The 18,729-nt window shown below is 40.7% G+C and overlaps 1 protein-coding gene across 1 annotated transcript; it reads right to left on the reverse strand.

Moving 5' to 3' along the window:
• Positions 1 to 218: 218 nt before the first annotated feature.
• LOC133779438 (secreted RxLR effector protein 161-like) lies at positions 219 to 788 on the reverse strand. Its single transcript, XM_062219398.1, has one exon. The coding sequence runs from the start codon at positions 786 to 788 to the stop codon at positions 219 to 221; it is 570 nt and encodes a 189-aa protein (XP_062075382.1).
• Between the last annotated feature and the right edge of the window lie 17,941 nt (positions 789 to 18,729).

Genomic DNA, 18,729 nt, shown 5'->3' on the forward strand with positions numbered 1-18,729 from the left:
TTCTCTATTAGTACTTGTTCTTGAGTCACCTTTTCTCTGATGAAATGGTACTTAATCTCTAGATGTTTTGTTCGGTCATGGAATACTGGGTTCTTACATAAATGCATACAGCTTTGACTATCAGTGTAGATTGTAGGTGTTTCACATTGTAGGTTGATTTCTTTCAATAGACCATGTATCTAAACAGCTTCTTTAATTGCTTCTGTCACTGCAATATATTATGATTCAGTTGTAGATAGGGCTACTACAGGCTGTAACTGAACCCTCCAACTTATGCAATTCCCACCTATAAGAAAATAGTATGCAGAAGTTAACCTTCTTTGATCTCTGTCCCCTGCATAGTCTGCATCGCTGTACCCTTCTAATCTTAGAATATAGTTCTGTTTCCTGTAAGTGAGTCCAATATCCATAGTTCCCAGTAGGTACCTTAGTGTCCACTTCATAGCTTCCAAGTGAGGTTTACCCGGATTTGACATGTATTTGCTTAGCAAGCTCATTGCATAGGATAGATCAGGTCTTGTACACACCATTAGATACATTAGGAATCTTACTGCATTAGAATAAGGGACTCTGTTCATGTAATCTGCTTCGTCCTTTGTTTTAGGGCATTGCTCTTTAGACAGCTGATGTTGGCTGGTAATTGGTAGCTTAGTGATCTTAGCATTGTTCATAGAAAATTTGTCCAAGATTTTTTGTATGTAGTCCTTCTGTCCAAGATTCATCTTCCCTTTTTCTCTGTCTTTGCTTTTTGTTATCCCAAGTATCCTAGTAGCTGTTCCCAGATCCATCATTTCAAACTCTGACCTTAGTGATGTCTTTAGAGAGTCTATATTACTTCTGTCTTTGCTTATTATAAGCATATCATCAACAGAGTAACAAATAGATAGCTTTTAGAATCTGAGTTTCTTTGAAATACATGCATGTGTCAAAATTACTCCTAGTAAATCCCTGTTTGGTCATAAAAGCATTAAACTTCTTATTCCATTGTCTAGGTGACTGTTTTAGACCATATAGGGATTTTTCCAGCTTACAAACCATTTCTAAATTCCCTGTTTTTACAAATCCTATGAGTTGCTCCATATAAATCTCTTCATCTAATTCCCCATGTAAGAATGCAGTTGTGACATCCATTTGATCAACTTCTAGGTCAAACTGAGTAGATAGGGCCAACATAATCCTAATAGTCTTGTATTTTACAACCGGTGAGAATATTTCAGTAAAATCTACTCCCTCTTTATGTGTAAAACCCTTTGCCACAAGTCTTGCCTTGTACCTTGTACGTTCCCCTTCATTGTATCCCTCCTTTAGCTTATACAGCCACTTGCAAGCTACTGTACTCTTACCTTTTGGTCTAGGCACCAATCTCCAAGTTTTGTTTTTCCTTAGAGAGTTCATTTCCTCTTCCATTGCTTTAATCCATAGCTTAGAATCCCTGCTTTGTATAGCTTCCTCATAGGATTGTGGCTCGGCCATTCTAGATTCCATTTCACTCATGAATACATAGGCTAGATCTTCATTCCAAGTATTAAAACTGTACTTTCTATTTGGCTTAGGTACCCTTCTTTCTCTGTCCCGAACTAGGTGATAATTAGTCACATTCTCATCTATAGCTCGGTCTGTTTCATTTGTGTCTACTTGATTTGTATCTTCTGCTTCAGCTGTGATTGTTTCCATCTGAGTTGGGCCTTGAATTTCATGGGTTTGGATAGGTTCCACTTGATTGATATCGGGTTCTGTAGAGATTGGTTCCACCTGAATAATGTATGGGTTGTGACTAGTAGTGTTTCCTGCAATGTTAATATTCCCTTTTGTACCTGCATTCTGGTTAGAAATAGACATACAAGGAAATATATTTTCCTAAAACACTACATCTCTACTAATCAAAGTTTTAAACCAACATTTTCCTTATCCCATAGTTTATAGCCTTTAACACCTTCTGGGTATCCTAGGAATACACATTTTATGGCCCTAGGATCAAGTTTACCTATACTTTGGTGAGCATAGGCTGCACATCCAAATACTCTTAGGTTAGACGGATCTGGGGTTTTCCAGTCCACATTTCTTCAGGGGTTTTGAACTCAGTTCCACTAGAAGGACATCTGTTGATTAAATAAGCTGCTGTCATTACAGCTTCTCCCAAAACCCTTGAGTTAATCCAAAATTTATTAGCATACACCTAGTCTTGTTTAGTAGGGTTCTATTCATTCTTTCTGCCACTCTGCTCTGTTGGGGTGTCAATCTAACAGTTCTGTCTCTGTATGCCATTATCTCTTCAATATGTGTCAAACTCAGTATTGCAAAACTCAAGGTCGTTGTCTGTTCTTAGTGTTTTGATTTTCTTATTAGTGAGATTTTCTATTAAGTTTTTCCATTCCCTAAATTGGGTGAATGCATCATTTTTGTGTTTAAGTAAAAATACCCAAACTTTTCTAGAAAAATCATCAACAATAGACATGAAATAGGAGCTGGCCCCATGAGTACTAGTTTCCTCAGGGCCCCCATAAGTCAGAATGAATATATTCTAAAAATAGACTTGGTTTTGTGAATACCTGTTTTAAACTTCAGTCTGTGATGCTTTCCCAATACACAGTATTCACAGAAATCTACCTTGCTTACTCTGTCTTTTCCAAGTAGTTGCTAGTCACTCATAATTTGTAGTCCTTTTTCACTTATGTGTTAAAGTCTTCTATGCCATAATACAGTCTTGTCTTCAGGTGAAACAGCCACTATGTTGTTGCATTTGACAATTGGTTCTCCAATTAGGTAGTATAGCCCTTCCTTTTTCTGTCATTTCATAATCACCATTGAACCTTTGCACAATTTTATTTGTCCTTCCTTAATCTTGCTCTCTATATTCAAATCATCAAGAACACTTAGTGAAATTAAGTTTCTAAAGAGTTTATGGACATACCTTACTCCTGTGAGTGATCTAATCACTCCATCAAATATTTTAAAGCTTGTTGTCCCTGAACCTTCAATAGAGCAAGATTGGTCATTTCCTAGTATCACTTTTCCTCCTTGAGATTCCCTGAAATCAGACAAAAAATATTTGTTGTTAGATCATATAGAAAGTGCAACCAGAGTCTAAAATCCAGTCATCCTTAAATGTAGCAGCAGCTACATATACTTCACCACTGTCATCGCCATCACTTAGGTTTGCATTGTGAAAATCTGACTTGTGTTTTGATGTGAAATGGTCTGAGTTGTTTGAATTTTCTTGTCCTTCAGATTTTCCTTTGTTTCTTTTAAAAATATAGCAATCCCTTTTAAAATGACCTGGTTTACCACAATGATATCAGCCTTTAGGATCACTAGGGCCTCTTGACTGAGATCAATTCCTGTCATTAGTGTGATGACCTTTGTACTGACCCCTGCTCTGAGTTCTTCCCCTGTTTTGCCACGGTTTCTTGTGAATTGGTCTACCTCTGCTCAGATTTACTTCTCCACTAGAGTTTCCTAATTTCTCTGTTTTCATTTCCAACTCCTTGGATTTGAGAGCTGAGATTACTTTTTCAAGTGTAATCTCAGTTCTTCCATATTTGATTGCAGTCTTGACTTCCTTAAATGATTCTGGCAGAGAGTTTAGTATGATTATGGCCTGATTTTCATCACTCTGTGCTTCATTTTCCCCTAAGTTTGCAAGTTCAATATGCATCCGCAAGAATTCATCAAGATTTTTCTCAAGAGTCTTAGAGTGACTCATCTTGTATCCAAAGATTCTCTCTTTTAAGAAAATCTTGTTTGTGAGTGATTTTTGTTGGAACTGCTCCTCCAATTTCTTCCACGTGTTTCTTCTTTATCTACCAATCTTATTATTGCATTTGAAAAGATTGAAGATAATGATCCCTGTAGCTGTTTCTAGGTACTCTTCTTGCTGTATCTTTGTTGTACCCTCTGGCCATTCAATAGGATCCTCCAGTACCCTTAGCAGCTTCTGTTGAGCCAAAAGAGATCTTATTTTCCTCCTCCAGATTCTGTAGTCTCCTGAACCATCAAATTTATCTATGTCAACCTTTAGATTACTCATTGTAATATAATCAAAATCAAAACAAGTTAGAGTTTGAGAGATTTCTGGTTGGTCAAACAGAGGAATGTCTTCAAATTCTTCACTGTGAGACTCGACTTCTTAAGGATCAATTTCCTCCGGTGTTTGTCTTGATCTTTGTTACTGTGATGTGGTGAATCTTGCTAGCCCAAACCTGGCTCTGATACCTCTGTAGGGATTTTACCTATATGACCCTACACAATTCACTCACACATCAGTAACACCAAGGTCAAAACTGACCTTTGCCCTTTTTTTAATGAACCTTTGTCTTGTTAGGCTGCTTTACTCTTTATTAGTTTTAACCTAATCGTTTAACAAGTTTCAGAGAAGAAGAAAGATTGAGATGTAACCTTTGCCCTCTCTGCCCAAAACCCAGAAAAACGAAATACGCAAACAAGAAAATAAACACCACACAACCAGATCAGATAATCACAATCAAGAGTGGAGGGAAAGAGAAACAAACAGAAATTTATAGAGGTTCACCACCAAAAATTTGGGGCTACGTCCTCTTGAGCTTGCCTCAGAGATTGAGAGCTCCAAATCCACTAATCAATGGAGAAATGTTACAACCAGGCAGCCAAGATCACGATTACAGCTTCAACAGGTACTCTCGTTCCTTTTTCTCTTATTCCTCTATGTTTTCCCTTAAGTCAGAAAACCCTATCACTCTCTAATTATCTTCTCTCTTTTCTTTACGGGAAAAACAACTCTCACAGCTCTTTGATTTTTTCTTTGCTCAAAGACATATGATAAGCTTCTTCTTCCTTTTTGATTACATGTATTTATAGGTTAAAAAAAATAGAGTACAAAAAGTTTCGGTTGTGATTTTCTTGATCTTGAATAGCTTCTGATTGGTTTGTTGTTGAGCTGGCAAGAATTAGTTGTAACAATATTTTTGTAAGTGGTTCTAACGGAATAATGGTTCAGGCTGAGGACTTGTATATAACACAAAGCCTCTTCATGAAGACATCTGTTTCAGAAAACAGAACAAATAACAACAACTGCAAAAAAAAAAAAAAACAACATATCCACAGACACAAAGAAAAGAACAATAGTCAACAACAATGAAAACTACAAACCTATGAGCACCAAAAATTTATACATAATGGGAAATCAATAAAAAGAATATATCATTAATCCACCTAGTTTCACTATTTTATATTACTTAATTATATAAAAACTAAAAGTTTTGTTTCCCGTACTCATTTTGTTGATAAAAAAAGTACACATTGGTCATAGTACAAAATTCTTCTTGAACTAACAAAGGAAGAACTACGAAGAGAGAAAAGAGAGATTTTGCCTTACCTTAGAGTTGTTGATCTAGGTTTCTGAGTGAAGAGTAAAATATACATGCATAAAAAAAATGGGTTAGTTCAAAACTAATCGCAACCAAGCAAAAGAAACCAAAACAAAAATTATAAAACAAAATAAATTAAAGTCTTCAATCACTTACTGTATTACAAAGGAAAAACTCAGCGAAATGTATAAAGTCTAGAAAAATCTCCATGCCCTAACTCAGCGTTTAGAACCTCGGTAGTCAAATGATGCTCAACAGTACTCGTTCAAGCTTCCGACTAAGAAACACTCAAATTCTTCTACTATGATATGTTACAATGGAGAAAATGAAATGATGGATGGAGGGGGAGCAAATGAAAGGACGTGCAACGAGGATAAGTATAATGGTGTGAAGAAGATGAAAGATTTGAGCTTCATTTTGGTAACCGGTTGAGTGTAAGAAAATAATCACTACTTATTTAGACTACCCCTACATCTTAGCCTGCAAACTGACATTTCTGTGTCAGTTACTACGTTGCTTTCAACTTTCTTCCCTAGTCATCTGATTCATACTTTGATATCAACGGCCAATATCACATTTCGTTGATAGCACTTGAATTGTTATATTAAATCAACGGCTAGTATTTTAAAACAAAACTCGTCTCGCCTTCATACCCTGCTTTTCCATGTATATATGTGTATAAATATATTTATATAACAGAGTTGATTTTTTTTGTTCCTTTTGTAAATATATATTTATTAACTAATTTTCATATATTTCTTTGGATAGAGAGACCGCAATGTAAAAATATTAAAAAAAAAATTGAATGATTAGCTTTCTATATATATATTCTCCAAAAAAATTTCTTATATACATTATCATTGATTAATTTAATTTTATACAATCTCAATAATGCTCATTCTATAATTCCATTAAAATAATCAAAACTAACAATTAATTTATGGGTGAAATTTGAATTTGAAATTGTAAGTTTTTTTGTCCAAACTTTCAAATCACGTCATAATAACTTATTACAATAAAAAAGTTGTAACTCGTTATAACTATTTCCTATTCGAGAGTTGTTATCAGTTCAGTATGTGAATTTTTTTTTTAATTTTGTTCCAGACTTGTAACTAGTTACCTTAAAAAAACTGAGAAATGTTGTAACTAGTTCCAAATTTGCGATTTTTTTTTCTTTTGGTTCCATACTTGTAACTAGTTACTATTCTTAAACTGAGAAATATTCTAACTAGTTACCAATGTAAAACTGAAGAAGTAGTAATTTGTTACAAAAATAGGATTTTACATAAATATATTTTATCTCACTTGATTAATATTTTACGATTTTTAAAATGGGTAACCGTTTATAAATATGACACTAATTGGTTACATTTTTATAGGGTGATAACGAGTTACAAATTAACATCACACTAGTTATAGTTTTAGGATTGCAAATTAACTAGAAACAAGTTGTTGTGCTTTTATTATTTATGAATAAATAGATTTCTTTGAATATATTTATATATAACTGTTGACGCGGTTTTTCGCCAACAGCGAATTATACGAATAACTAGGATAGATTAGTGCTTAATGATAAACTGTACTAAGAAAATGATGTGGAAAGACAAATGCAAAAAAGGTGATCACTCCCTTTCATGTGGTTCGAAGGTTAAAATCCTCCTAGTCCACGAGTCTGTGTTATTGCTATATTTCTCTCTATAATTTTACAACATCTTGCCTTGCAGAGAAAAACCAACCCTCAACACTACCCAGGGTCTTGGTATTTATAGGAGAATGACCCTTGGGTAGGTGTTGGGGTCATCCCGTGATCCTTTGATCCCTCACATCATATCTGTTACATCAATGATTAATATTTATATTTTATATTACAGTGTGGTCTAATCATTAGGTAAAACGGATCATGGGCCGCATGGTCTAATTTAGGCATGTGACATCTTATCACACACGTTTATATTGTGTATCCGGGGATTCGGGATAGAACAGACACGTGATGTCAGTTCACGCACGTTTACGTTGCGTAGTCAACGTTATAAAGATCCTGGGGTACGTCAGACCTGTAATGCCCTGGATAGCCAAGACCGTTACACTGTGTGTTTATAAAAGTGCTAGACTTGCTAATCAAGTCATTTAGTTAAAATCGTGTTACTAAAACTATAATGGAACTAGGGTTAAAAGATTTTGGTCTTAAAAGTCACATTTCTTATAAATAACATTTCCTGTTTACACAGGATCCCAAAAATATTAAGATTAAAACCATTTACAAAAGATTTGAGAGTTAAATATAGTACTAGCCATATTAAGGCAAAACAGACAATTAGGCAATCTCTGTCCTGATCCACTCCTCGACCATGGTGACCGAACAGCTGGCTATGTACATTCAACCCCGCAGCTCTCCATCTCAGGATTGGTCCAACTTGCCTTTGCCTTTACCTGCACCACGTAGCACCCGTGAGCCAAGGCCCAGCAAGAAAACACAATAACAGAGCCTAAGCAATCAACAGACAACTCAATATCTCATATTGCATATCATATTCTCAACCATATAAACATTCAGAAAAATCAAGTATTCAACATACTAAACATATAAACTCATAACATATATCAATTTACAAATGATAACTAGGGTTAGCGCCCTTAGGTCGCACCCTCCGTTATCCCACTGACTCCGGCCCGCTTAAACCGAGCTCAGTGAATAATAAGCTGTCCTCGGCTACCAGTGGCCAAGCCGCGCCCTGTCCGCAAATATCGTGTACGGCACCCTTAGGGCGTTTATCACTTGTCCCATGGCATAATACCATCATTGACATTATATAGATATCAGGAGCACTTAGTCCCATCACAAACATATAACCGGGTGCAGTTTTCTTACCTTTGGATTCGCTAGCTTTGATCACTTGACTCCTTGAGCACGATCCCTCTCGAGCCCTAGCGATCACCTAATCACAACCATAGATCAAAGTCATCACCAAACCTCAAGTCCAAAACTTACCCTCGGGAAGCTCTAATTCCACCAAACGGGGTGGTGGAATCGAACCCCGAACCCTCGGGCAAAAACCCTTGAAAATAACTCAAAACCCATTTCTGGAAACAGGGTAGCGCTACAGCGCTCTAAAGAGGGCGCTACAGCGCTACAAGCAGAACCAAAATCCCCCCAGAATGCATGGCCTAGCGCTACAGCGCCCAAAGGCTAGCGCTGTAGCGCTAGTCACAGACAGCCAATGCAGCACTTTTCCTTCCTGCGATTTCCCCGAGCCAACCCTTACCAAAACTCTTCCAATTCTCAACCAAACTTAAAAACAAGCTTATTAACACACTCCACTCATCCCAAGCATCCCAAATACTCAAAACCCAATTACATGCATCCTTAATCTCAAAATTCACCATAGTTGCTCATAGACTTCAGAAACTCAGCAAAGACAATCAAACCTTCAAAATTTAAAGCTCAGAATTTTATACCTTTGATGGAAATTCGACCTTAAGTTGCCTCTAGACCTCCTTATCTTTCTCCTCCTCAATCCTTAGCTCCAACTTCCCTAGAATTCCCCACCAATTTAGCTTAGACACCTTAGTTAAAAATCAAAACCAGAACTGAAGAAACTTCAAAGTCTTACCTCAAGTGGAAGGTTTGTTCTTGCTAAACCCTTGCCAACTCTTCAAGCCTAACTCAGAAACCTTATGGCTCAGCTTGACCTAGCTCTCCTCTGATTTTTTCTCCAAGAACCCTCAAGAAAATGGTGGAAAAATGCCCAAACCGACCTTGCCTTCCTTCCCTTCTTTCCCTTTCTTTTCTTTCCTTCTTTTTCCTTCTTTTCAGACTTCTATTGCATTCTACAAACTCCACTGAGCATAAAGCCTCAGTAATACCTATCTCTAAAAATCCAAATGACCATAATGCCCTCCCTTTTAATTCTAAATCATGTAATCCACTTACGGGCATTTTAGTCATTTTACCCAATTCCTGCTAATTCCTCGAGTGTCTCTAACATTTTCCGCTTACTTCCCGATACCTAATTAATCACCAATTATATTCCCCATTATCAAAGTTAACCTCAATATATTCTCTAAATTCCCATTTATACCCCCAGGCTCGCCCCGAGCCGGGTATAAATCCCCGCCGTGACTTTTTTGCTAATCTGCTCACTAGGATCGTCTCGAGTCACAGATTGCAGATATATCCACATGAATAATGTGGTCTCAACAATTATCGCATATATATACAATTATGCCCGCAACAGGCCAAAATTACGATTATGCCCTTCTATCCTAATCAAGGCCTACATGCATACTAATACACATAGTCATGCATCTCAAGTATTCAAATAGTCATATAACATGCTTTAAATCATTAAATCACATATATTCCAATTATGCCCTCCCGGCACACTAATCAAGGCCCTTAAACCCTATTAGTAAATTTGGGTCGTTACAACTATCCCCTCCTAATGAGAATTTTGTCCTTGAAATTTACCTGAATAACTTGGGATACTGATCCCGCATCACTGTCTCAAGCTCCTAGGTCTCCTCCTCGGCCTTACTATTCCTCCACAACACTTTAACAAGAGGAATCGTCTTATTCCGCAATACTTTTTCTTTTCGATCCAAGATCTGAACCGGTTGCTCTTCATAAGCCAAAGCTGTCTGTAACTCCAAGTCTTCATACCTTAACACATCAGTCACATCTGAGACATACTTCCAGAGCATAGAAACATGGAATACGTCATGGACTCCTTACAACGATGGTGGCAAGGCTAACCTGTACGCCACCTGACCAATCATTTCCAGGATCTCAAAAGGTCCAATGAATTTAGGGCTTAGCTTGCCCTTCTTTCCAAACCTCCTCACCCCTCGCAATTGTGAAACTCGAAGAAACACATGGTCCCCAACTTGGAACTCCACGTCCCTACGCTTGGGATCAGCGTAGCTTTTCTGTTTGCTCTGAGAAGCGAGCATCCTAGCTCGGATCTTCTCTATAGCTTCACTTGTCCTCTGAACCATATATGGCCCTAAATACTTCCTCTCACCCATCTCATCCCAATGAATGGGTGATCTACACTTCCTCCCGTACAACATCTCATAGGGAGCCACTCCAATCGTTGACTGATAACTATTGTTATATGAAAATTCAATCAACGGGATATACTTACTCCATGATCCCTCAAAATCAATCACACACGCTCTGAGCATATCCTCCAATACCTGGATCGTCCTCTCAGACTGTCCGTCAGTCTGAGGATGAAAGGTTGTACTGAACTTCAACTGAGTCCCCAAAGCCTTCTGCAAACCACCCCAAAACTTGGAAGTGAAGATAGGATCCCGGTCTGACACTATGGACTTAGGAACCCCATGGAGACGTACAATCTCCCTCACATACAACTCCGCATACTGATCCACAGTATATGTCGATCTCACTGGAAGAAAATGGGCTGACTTGGTGTACCTGTCTTCTATCACCCACACCGAGTCATGAAGCCCCACTGTCCTGGGTAAACCTCCCACAAAATCCATAGTAATGTCCTCCCATTTCAACTTGGGAATACCCAAAGGCTGAAGCAACCCTACTGGTCGCTGATGCTCAGCTTTCACCTGTTGACAGGTTAAGCATCTAGCAACGTACTCCACCACATCCTTCTTCATCCTGGGCCACCAATATAAAGTTCGTAGATCCTGATACATCTTCGTGGTGCCCCGATGAAGTGAGTACGGCGTCGTATGAGACTCATCTAGTATCTCTCGTCTGATCCCCTCATCAGCTGGAACACATATCCGTCCCTGATACCGAAGTAACCCAACCTCAGAAATAGAATAGTCCTTAGCTACTCCCGCTAAGACATCCTCCCTAATCCTCTGGAACTGAGCATCTGCCAACTGTCCTTCTCTGATCCGCTCTAGCAGGGTCGACTGCAGAGTAATATTGGCCAATTGGCCTACCACCAACTCTATTCCTGCTCTGACCATCTCATTAGCTAACTCTCTTGAGATCTGAATGGAACTATATAACTAACCTGGGCCTCTCCGGCTCAATGCATCTGCCACCACATTGGCTTTCCCCGGATGGTAAAGAATATCACAATCATAGTCCTTTACCAACTCCAGCCAATGCCTTTGTCTCATGTTCAGGTCCTTCTGTGTAAAGAAATACTTTAGACTCTTATGGTCAGTATATACCTCACACTTCTCCCCATATAGATAATGTCGCCAAATCTTCAGTGCAAACACCACTGCTGCCAGCTCCAAATCATGGGTAGGATATCGCTGCTCATACTCCTTCAGCTGTCGTGATGCATAAGCTATGACTTTCTCATTCTGCATCAACACACAGCCTAAACCCAACCTCGATGCATCGCAGTAAACAACAAACTTCCCTTCCCCCGAAGGAAGACTCAACACTGGCGCTGTAATAAGCCGTCGCTTCAGCTCTTGGAAACTGTCTTCGCACCTGTCTGACTAGATAAACTTCAGATTCTTCCGTGCCAATTCTGTCATCGGTGCCACTATCTTTGAGAAGCCCTCTACAAACCGTCTATAGTAACCTGCTAAACCAAGAAAACTCCGCACCTCTGAGGCGTTCCTTGGCCTCAGCCAATCCCTAACTGCCTCTACCTTAGATGGATCCACCTTAATCCCATTTGCACCCATGATATGTCCAAGGAATGTCACTTCCGGTAACCAAAATTCACATTTCTTAAACTTGGCGTATAACTGATGCTCCCTTAACCTCTGAAGAACCTGTCGAAGATGAAGCTCGTGCTCTATCTCTGAACTGGAATACACCAAGATGCCATCGATGAAGACAATAACAAACTGATCCAAAAACTCCTTTAACACCCTGTTCATTAGATCCATAAAGGCTACTGGGGCGTTGGTCAAACCAAACGACATGACCAGAAACTCATAGTGCCCATACCGCGTTCGGAAGGCCGTCTTAGGTATGTCCTCATCCTTGATCCTCAGCTGGTGATAACAGATCGAAGATCAATCTTTGAGAACACCATCTTACCCTGCAGCTGGTCGAACAAGTCATCAATCCTTGGTAGGGGATACTTATTCTTGATAGTCAACTTGTTCAATTCCTTGTAGTCTATGCACATTCTCAAGGTCCCGTCCTTCTTCTTCACAAACAAAACTAGAGTTCCCCATGGCGAGTAACTAGGCCTGCTAAACCCCAACTCCAGAAGCTCCTGCAACTGTATCTTCAATTCTTTCAGTTCCGCTGATGCCATCCTATATGGTGCCCTTGACACTGGCTCTGTCCCTGGTGCCAACTCAATGACAAACTGAATTTCCCTACACGGCGGCAACCCTGGCAAGTCCTCCGGGAACACATCCAAGAACTCACAAACCAATCTGGTCTCCTCTGGTCCTACTGGAAAAACCCTGGTGGTATCCACCAAACTAGCCAGAAAGCCTATACATCCACCCTGTAGCAAATCTCTGGCTCTCAACGCCGATATCCTGGGCACGCGGGGTCCATGCACCGCTCGCACAAAAACAAAGGGTTCCTCGCCCTCTGGCTCAAAAGTCACCATCTTCTTCCTGCAGTCAATGGTAGCTCCATATCTAACCAGCCAATCCATACCTAGAATCATATCAAAGTCCTCCATACTCAACTCAATTAAGTCTACTGATAACTCCCTTCCATCAACTATCACTGGCAATGCCCTAATCCACCTTCTAGATACTATCAGTTCTCCTGTAGGCAAAATAGTCCCAAACCCTGAAGTACTATACTCACTAGGTCTACACAATCTATCAATCACCTTATCAGATACAAACGAATGCGTAGCACCAGAGTCTATCAAAATAGTAAAAGAAGTGCCAACGCTAGAGAGCTGACCTGTCACTACCGAGGGACTAGCCTCGGCCTCTGCCTACGTCAAAGTAAATACTCGAGCTGGAGTTAAGCTATCCACTTTTCCTGCTTCACCCTTCTTCACTGTCGGGCAGTCTTTCTTGAGGTGTCCCACCACCCCGCACACATAGCAGGCCTTAACCCAACACTCGTCCCGAATGGCACCTCTTGCACTCAGGATAAGTCCTCCATGTATCACAGCCTCTTAACTGTCGAACCTTGTAAAAATCTATTTCTTTTCTTTTCTTCCTAGTCAATTGTTTATTTCTCTACATAATCAATTTGACGAAAAATGACGTCAACATTTTGGTGCTTTCGTTGCGAGCATTAAGCAATTCTTCCTGCCGTATAGCATAAATCCTCCTCCATAGCGACGATGGCCGCCTTGAACATTCTTGGAATTAGTGGGCGACCACTACCCCAAATCCCCAAGGAGTGTAGTCCACGAACTGAGGACCACCCTCAAAGGCCTGGTAAACAACCAGTTGTGGACCAGAGCCCTGATGAGGAAAGTGCCTCATCGTCTCCTAGAGGACGGCCTGGTTAGAGTTCTAGACCTAATGAGAAGTTTCACTATAATACTGAAAGATATGTGCCAGCAGTTGAGCTCGAAAATTGTTGGTTGCATGAACAGTTAGCCGAAGCAACGCGGCTAAATGAAGAGACGACAAGGCAAGCCGCTGAAGTTCAGGCACCACCCTGGAGGACAAAGGGGCGACCTCGAGGGAGTACGGCTGCCAGGATGGTCGAACAAAGGGCCCAGGAGGCTAAATCAAGGCCTAGGGCAAATACTGGGAAAAAAAAAGACCTAGTGGGTCTTCTCAAAACCCTGCTAGGAACAACCCAACAGGGAATGTTCCAACAAAACCTGAAAATAATGGAGCTCCCTCGATAGCTTGGAGTGATAACCCAGAACCTGCCAGAAATAACCCAGAGCATGCTAGGAACAACCCAGAGCCTGCCCGGAATAACCCTGAGCCTGCTAGTCCGAACAATAGGAGGCTACCACCCTCACCAATTAGGCACCCTCATTCACCGATAGACATTCCTCTCCAACACGGGGTGTTCCTCAGCAAGTTCCTAGCGGGAACCGAGCCGGAGACAGGGCACCTCAGAGGCCTTCACAAAGTGTTAGAAGTGGGAGCCAGGATAGGAGCCATCAGGCTCAGTATGAGCACAAGGGTGAGTGCGAGGCCCCATGAGGAGCGCGTCAGGAACATAGACAACCCCAACCATCAGGGAGTTATATGTCAAGTTGATAACTTCATTTTAGTGTCGTTTTAGAATGTGTTTTTGTGGTAATCTTGAGTCTTTATGTTTGTTTTGTTCAAGATTATGCTTTTGTTTGTCTTTGGTGTAAGTTGGTGCATTGAATAATGAGAAAAATGTAAAAAGAAGTGAAAATGGTGGAAAAACAAAGCTCTTGGTGGTTGTTCGACTCAAAATGGTGCTAAGGACGAGTAAAAATCATTTTTTTGAAGAATAAACGAGGTTGAAAGACTTAAATTGAGAAATAATGGATTTAGGTCCACGACTAGGAGTATAGAGTCATGACTCTAGGCAAGTCAGAAACACAAAGCTGCTGAAGGGAATTAGAGTCGCGACTTGCCCTTATAAGTCGCGGCGCTAGGGGAAGTCAAAGGCTAAAGCAAGGGGACGTTGAAGACACGAGCTGCGACTTGATATGCTTGAGTCGCAATGCCTGAAGACATATGCAGATTCAGAGAGCCTTTAAAATTGAAACGGGTCGCGACCTAGAGAAGGCCAAGTCGTGGCCCGCCTATGAAAAACAACGCATTTGTGATTGTTTTTACTATAAATTCAAACTTAGGGTTTAATTAGGTCATATTTAATTACGTTTTTAGAGACTAATTTTGATTCTCAGACTAGTTATTCTGCACTTTTATATTTTTTCTTTCTTCTTCATGTTTTTGAATCTTATGTTTCTGAATTATTATTTTGTTGATTTAGTCATGTCTCATATGAACTAAACATTTTTATCTAGGGTTTAATGTAGTCACTTGGATTTCTACTTAATTTAATTATGATGTTCTATTGATTTTTCGTCTCTATTCTAATCTATATAATGTTTGTTTAATGCTAGTAAATACCTACTTGAACACTGTCCACTCATCCAAATAGGCACGCGGATGGGCTGACGAGAGTACTCCGATTTTAGAATTCAAACAATAGATCACTCCACTCACGCTCCACCTCTGGAATAGCAAGAATACTCTTGAGCCGACCGGAAGACTCCCTCGAATCCCAAAGGTACTCAACCTGAAGTCTACCTGCAAAATAATAGAAGTATAAGCAAAAAACAAGAATATGCAAAGAAATGGATTAATAAGCAGACATAAAAGACTCACACGTAGGAGACCATGAACAAGGTATCCTACTATCAACCGGTAAGCCCAACGAGACGAAAGGGATGAAGAAGTAACGATTCTTCCATTTCTTATCTCCACTATTCAAACTAATAATTAGAGGGGATCCTTCCCCCTGATCGTTAATTGGTACCTACCCTTGTCATATATATGTGCCTTCAAAAATTAAGCTTTCAGTAAGTCAGCTACCCTAAATGTTCTTAGTGGTCAAACTGTAGTGGACAAAATTGGGTTACAATTAAAGTCCAACTAGTTAGCCAAACTAGCTCGCCAGGCCCAATAAGCCAGTAAGGCCCCAAACCAATGTAAATGGGCTCAACCATCCAAACAAGCTAGCTGGTACCCAGGCCCGAGTCCGGGTGCATTCAGTCAGTCAGGGGCATTGAAGCAGTCAAAATACACGCCCCTCTTCCCATGAAAATTAGAGGGAACCACTAAGAATGGGTTAGATAGGCAAGTTAGACTAGGGGGAACGAAAAGAAGAGAACGACTATAAAGAAGACCCTCAGGGGTTGAGAAGGGGACATCGGATAATAATTTGACTATCTTTTACTCTCTTATTGAAACAAAGGCTACTCTCTCTCTCAGTGATCCAGTCAAGCAAGTTGAATCAATCAGTTTGATCTAACCTCACCGGAGTTAACTTAACCCAGCCGTTCAATCCCACCGTCATAGCCACCGTCACTCCGACCATTCCACTACTCATCCATTGCTATTTCATTAATTACATCATAACTTTATTATTTTCAATTAGCTTTCATTACATTTTGACTAACTTGAGCATTGGAGTCCCTTTGACTGACACCTCACCGATGCTCCCAATTGAACTCTCATCTCTCTCTCTCTTGTTCTTGACAGGTTGCTGGTGCCTGTCTAATCAATTGTAGGATCTACAATTTGGCACCCACCGTGGGGCCCTAGCAATCAGACGATTGACAAAGAAATCAAGGAGTTCACTTAAGAGCCATGTCAGACGTGACTGAGACACCCGATTTGTTCACCCAACTTGTTGCTCTTACCGCCAAGATGAATGAAGAACGCGAGAAAATGAGGAGGCTCCAAGCCGAGAATGCTGACCTGCTCGTGCGAATGGAGGCCATGTCCTCTCAAGCCACCGAGGTTCAGCCATCCCGCTTCCGAGGCCCGATTTGCCCGATGCAACCTTTGGGCGACCTCACCCTTATCTTTAACAATGATGGACCGAGTCAGAGAATTCCATCATCCCCGGTAAGGAATTATCAAACTCTGCCCATCATGTCTAACATACAGAATTCTATTGCCAATGCAGGTGAACAGGTAACCATGACTAAATATGGACATTCATCTGCGCCCAGACCACAGCAGATTCCAAGAGTCAGCCAGCCAGCCTCAGCAGTTGGGAGCAGCAGATTCCAGGAACCAGCGAGCCAGCCACTGGACCCGGACAATAGCATGTTCCAAGTGTCAGTCAGCCTACCATTGGAGCCAGCCAGACCATCATTGGAGCTGGTCAGAACATGCATGAGCAGCAGACAATCAGATTGAATCACCCAGCCATGAGCGAGCCAGCCCACCACACCAACATTAGCTCACTTCCAATCTAAGATCCTGAGTTGGCTCGTAAATTGGCCGAGATGGAAGCTATCTAGTGGATTCCTAGAATGTCGGCCCCTATTAAAAAGAGTGCAGCAAGCTGCTACGCTGACTCACCTTTCGTCAATGATATATCCATGGTCGAAATGCCGAAAAAGTTCAGCTTCCCCCACATGAAGATGTTTGAAGGAACGTCTGATCCCGATGATCATATCGCTCAATACAGGCAGAGAATGTTCACCGTTGCCATCCCACGGGACATGAGGGAAGCATGCATGTGTAAGGGGTTTGGTTTTAGTCTGATTGGACCAGCCTTCCAGTGGTATACTAATTTACCTAATAATTCTATTTCTACTACTTTGCACAATTGATAGACACTTTTGTTGAGTAGTTTTCTAGTAGCAAGAAAATTGAAAAGTCTGCAGAAGACCTCTACATCATAGTTCAACGTCGGGGTGAGCCTTTATGAGATTACGTAGGCCGCTTCAACAAAGAGAAGGTGTCTATAGCCCATTGTAATAAGGACACATCCGTCTCAGCCTTCTCAAAGGACTCCACTATGACTCAGACCTATACAAAGAACTTACCAAGTATCCTTGCAAGATGATGGTAGACATTCTCGCTAAGGCTTGGGCACAGATCAAATGGGAGGAGGATGAAGCTAACTATTATCACTCTTCTCCAATGAAAGACACTCAAAGAGACTCAAGGGTAGACAGACGCCAGAGTGACAAACGATCTGAGCCATACCTGTATCCTAGTAGATCAGAGAACAGAAGGAAGGAGTACAACTGGTCGTCCGAGACACGTCTCCGAGATGTTGCAAAGATACCATAATACAATCTTTCAATCTCACCAGCTGAAGTCGTTGGTGTAATGAAAGTACTCAGAGACAAAGTGAAATGGCCAGAAATGATGAGGACTCCATTTGACCAGCGAGACAAAACAAAATTGTGTGAATTCCACAATGACCACGGTCACTGAATGGATGAGTGCATTGCCTTAAGACTCGAAGTATCCAACCTATTAAGACGTGGTCACCTAATTGACTTGCTCGCAGACAAAGGCAAATGAACATTCCAGCAGGAGGCAGACAGGTCAGTCGTTCAAAGAGAAGTAACCCTGTCGAAGCCACCCACTCATGAACGGACAGTGAACGTAATAACTGGTGGCTCTGAGAAAAGCGGAGTTACCCACTCAGCAGCCAAAAGACATGCCAGACAGACTAACTAGATCAAAGGAGAGTCCAGCGGGCCAGAGAAGAATACCATCAACCTACCAGGTCAAACCATTAGTTTCTCAACAATAGAGTCAACCAGACTCCTCAACCCGCATCACGATGCTCTTGTTATTGCACTTTACATTGCTAACTGTCTTACTAAATGCATTCTTATTGATAATGATGTTTCCGCTAACATTTTGTTTTCAAGTGCTCTCAGGGAAATAAGGATAGATGAATCAAAGATCATTAAGAAGACTACAATCCTCATCGGTTTCAGTGGAGAGCAAAAGAACACACTAGGAGAGATCACAATACTTGTCTATGCCAAAGGAGTTAATCTGTACACAAGATTCCTAG

Source organism: Humulus lupulus, chromosome 5, assembly GCF_963169125.1.
Source record: "Humulus lupulus chromosome 5, drHumLupu1.1, whole genome shotgun sequence".
In the NCBI taxonomy this organism is placed as follows: Eukaryota; Viridiplantae; Streptophyta; class Magnoliopsida; order Rosales; family Cannabaceae; genus Humulus; species Humulus lupulus.

Coding starts and splice junctions, on each gene's coding strand:
- LOC133779438 (XM_062219398.1), bottom strand. CDS start 788: ATGGATCTGGGAACAGCTACTAGGATACTTGGGATAACAAAAAGCAAA.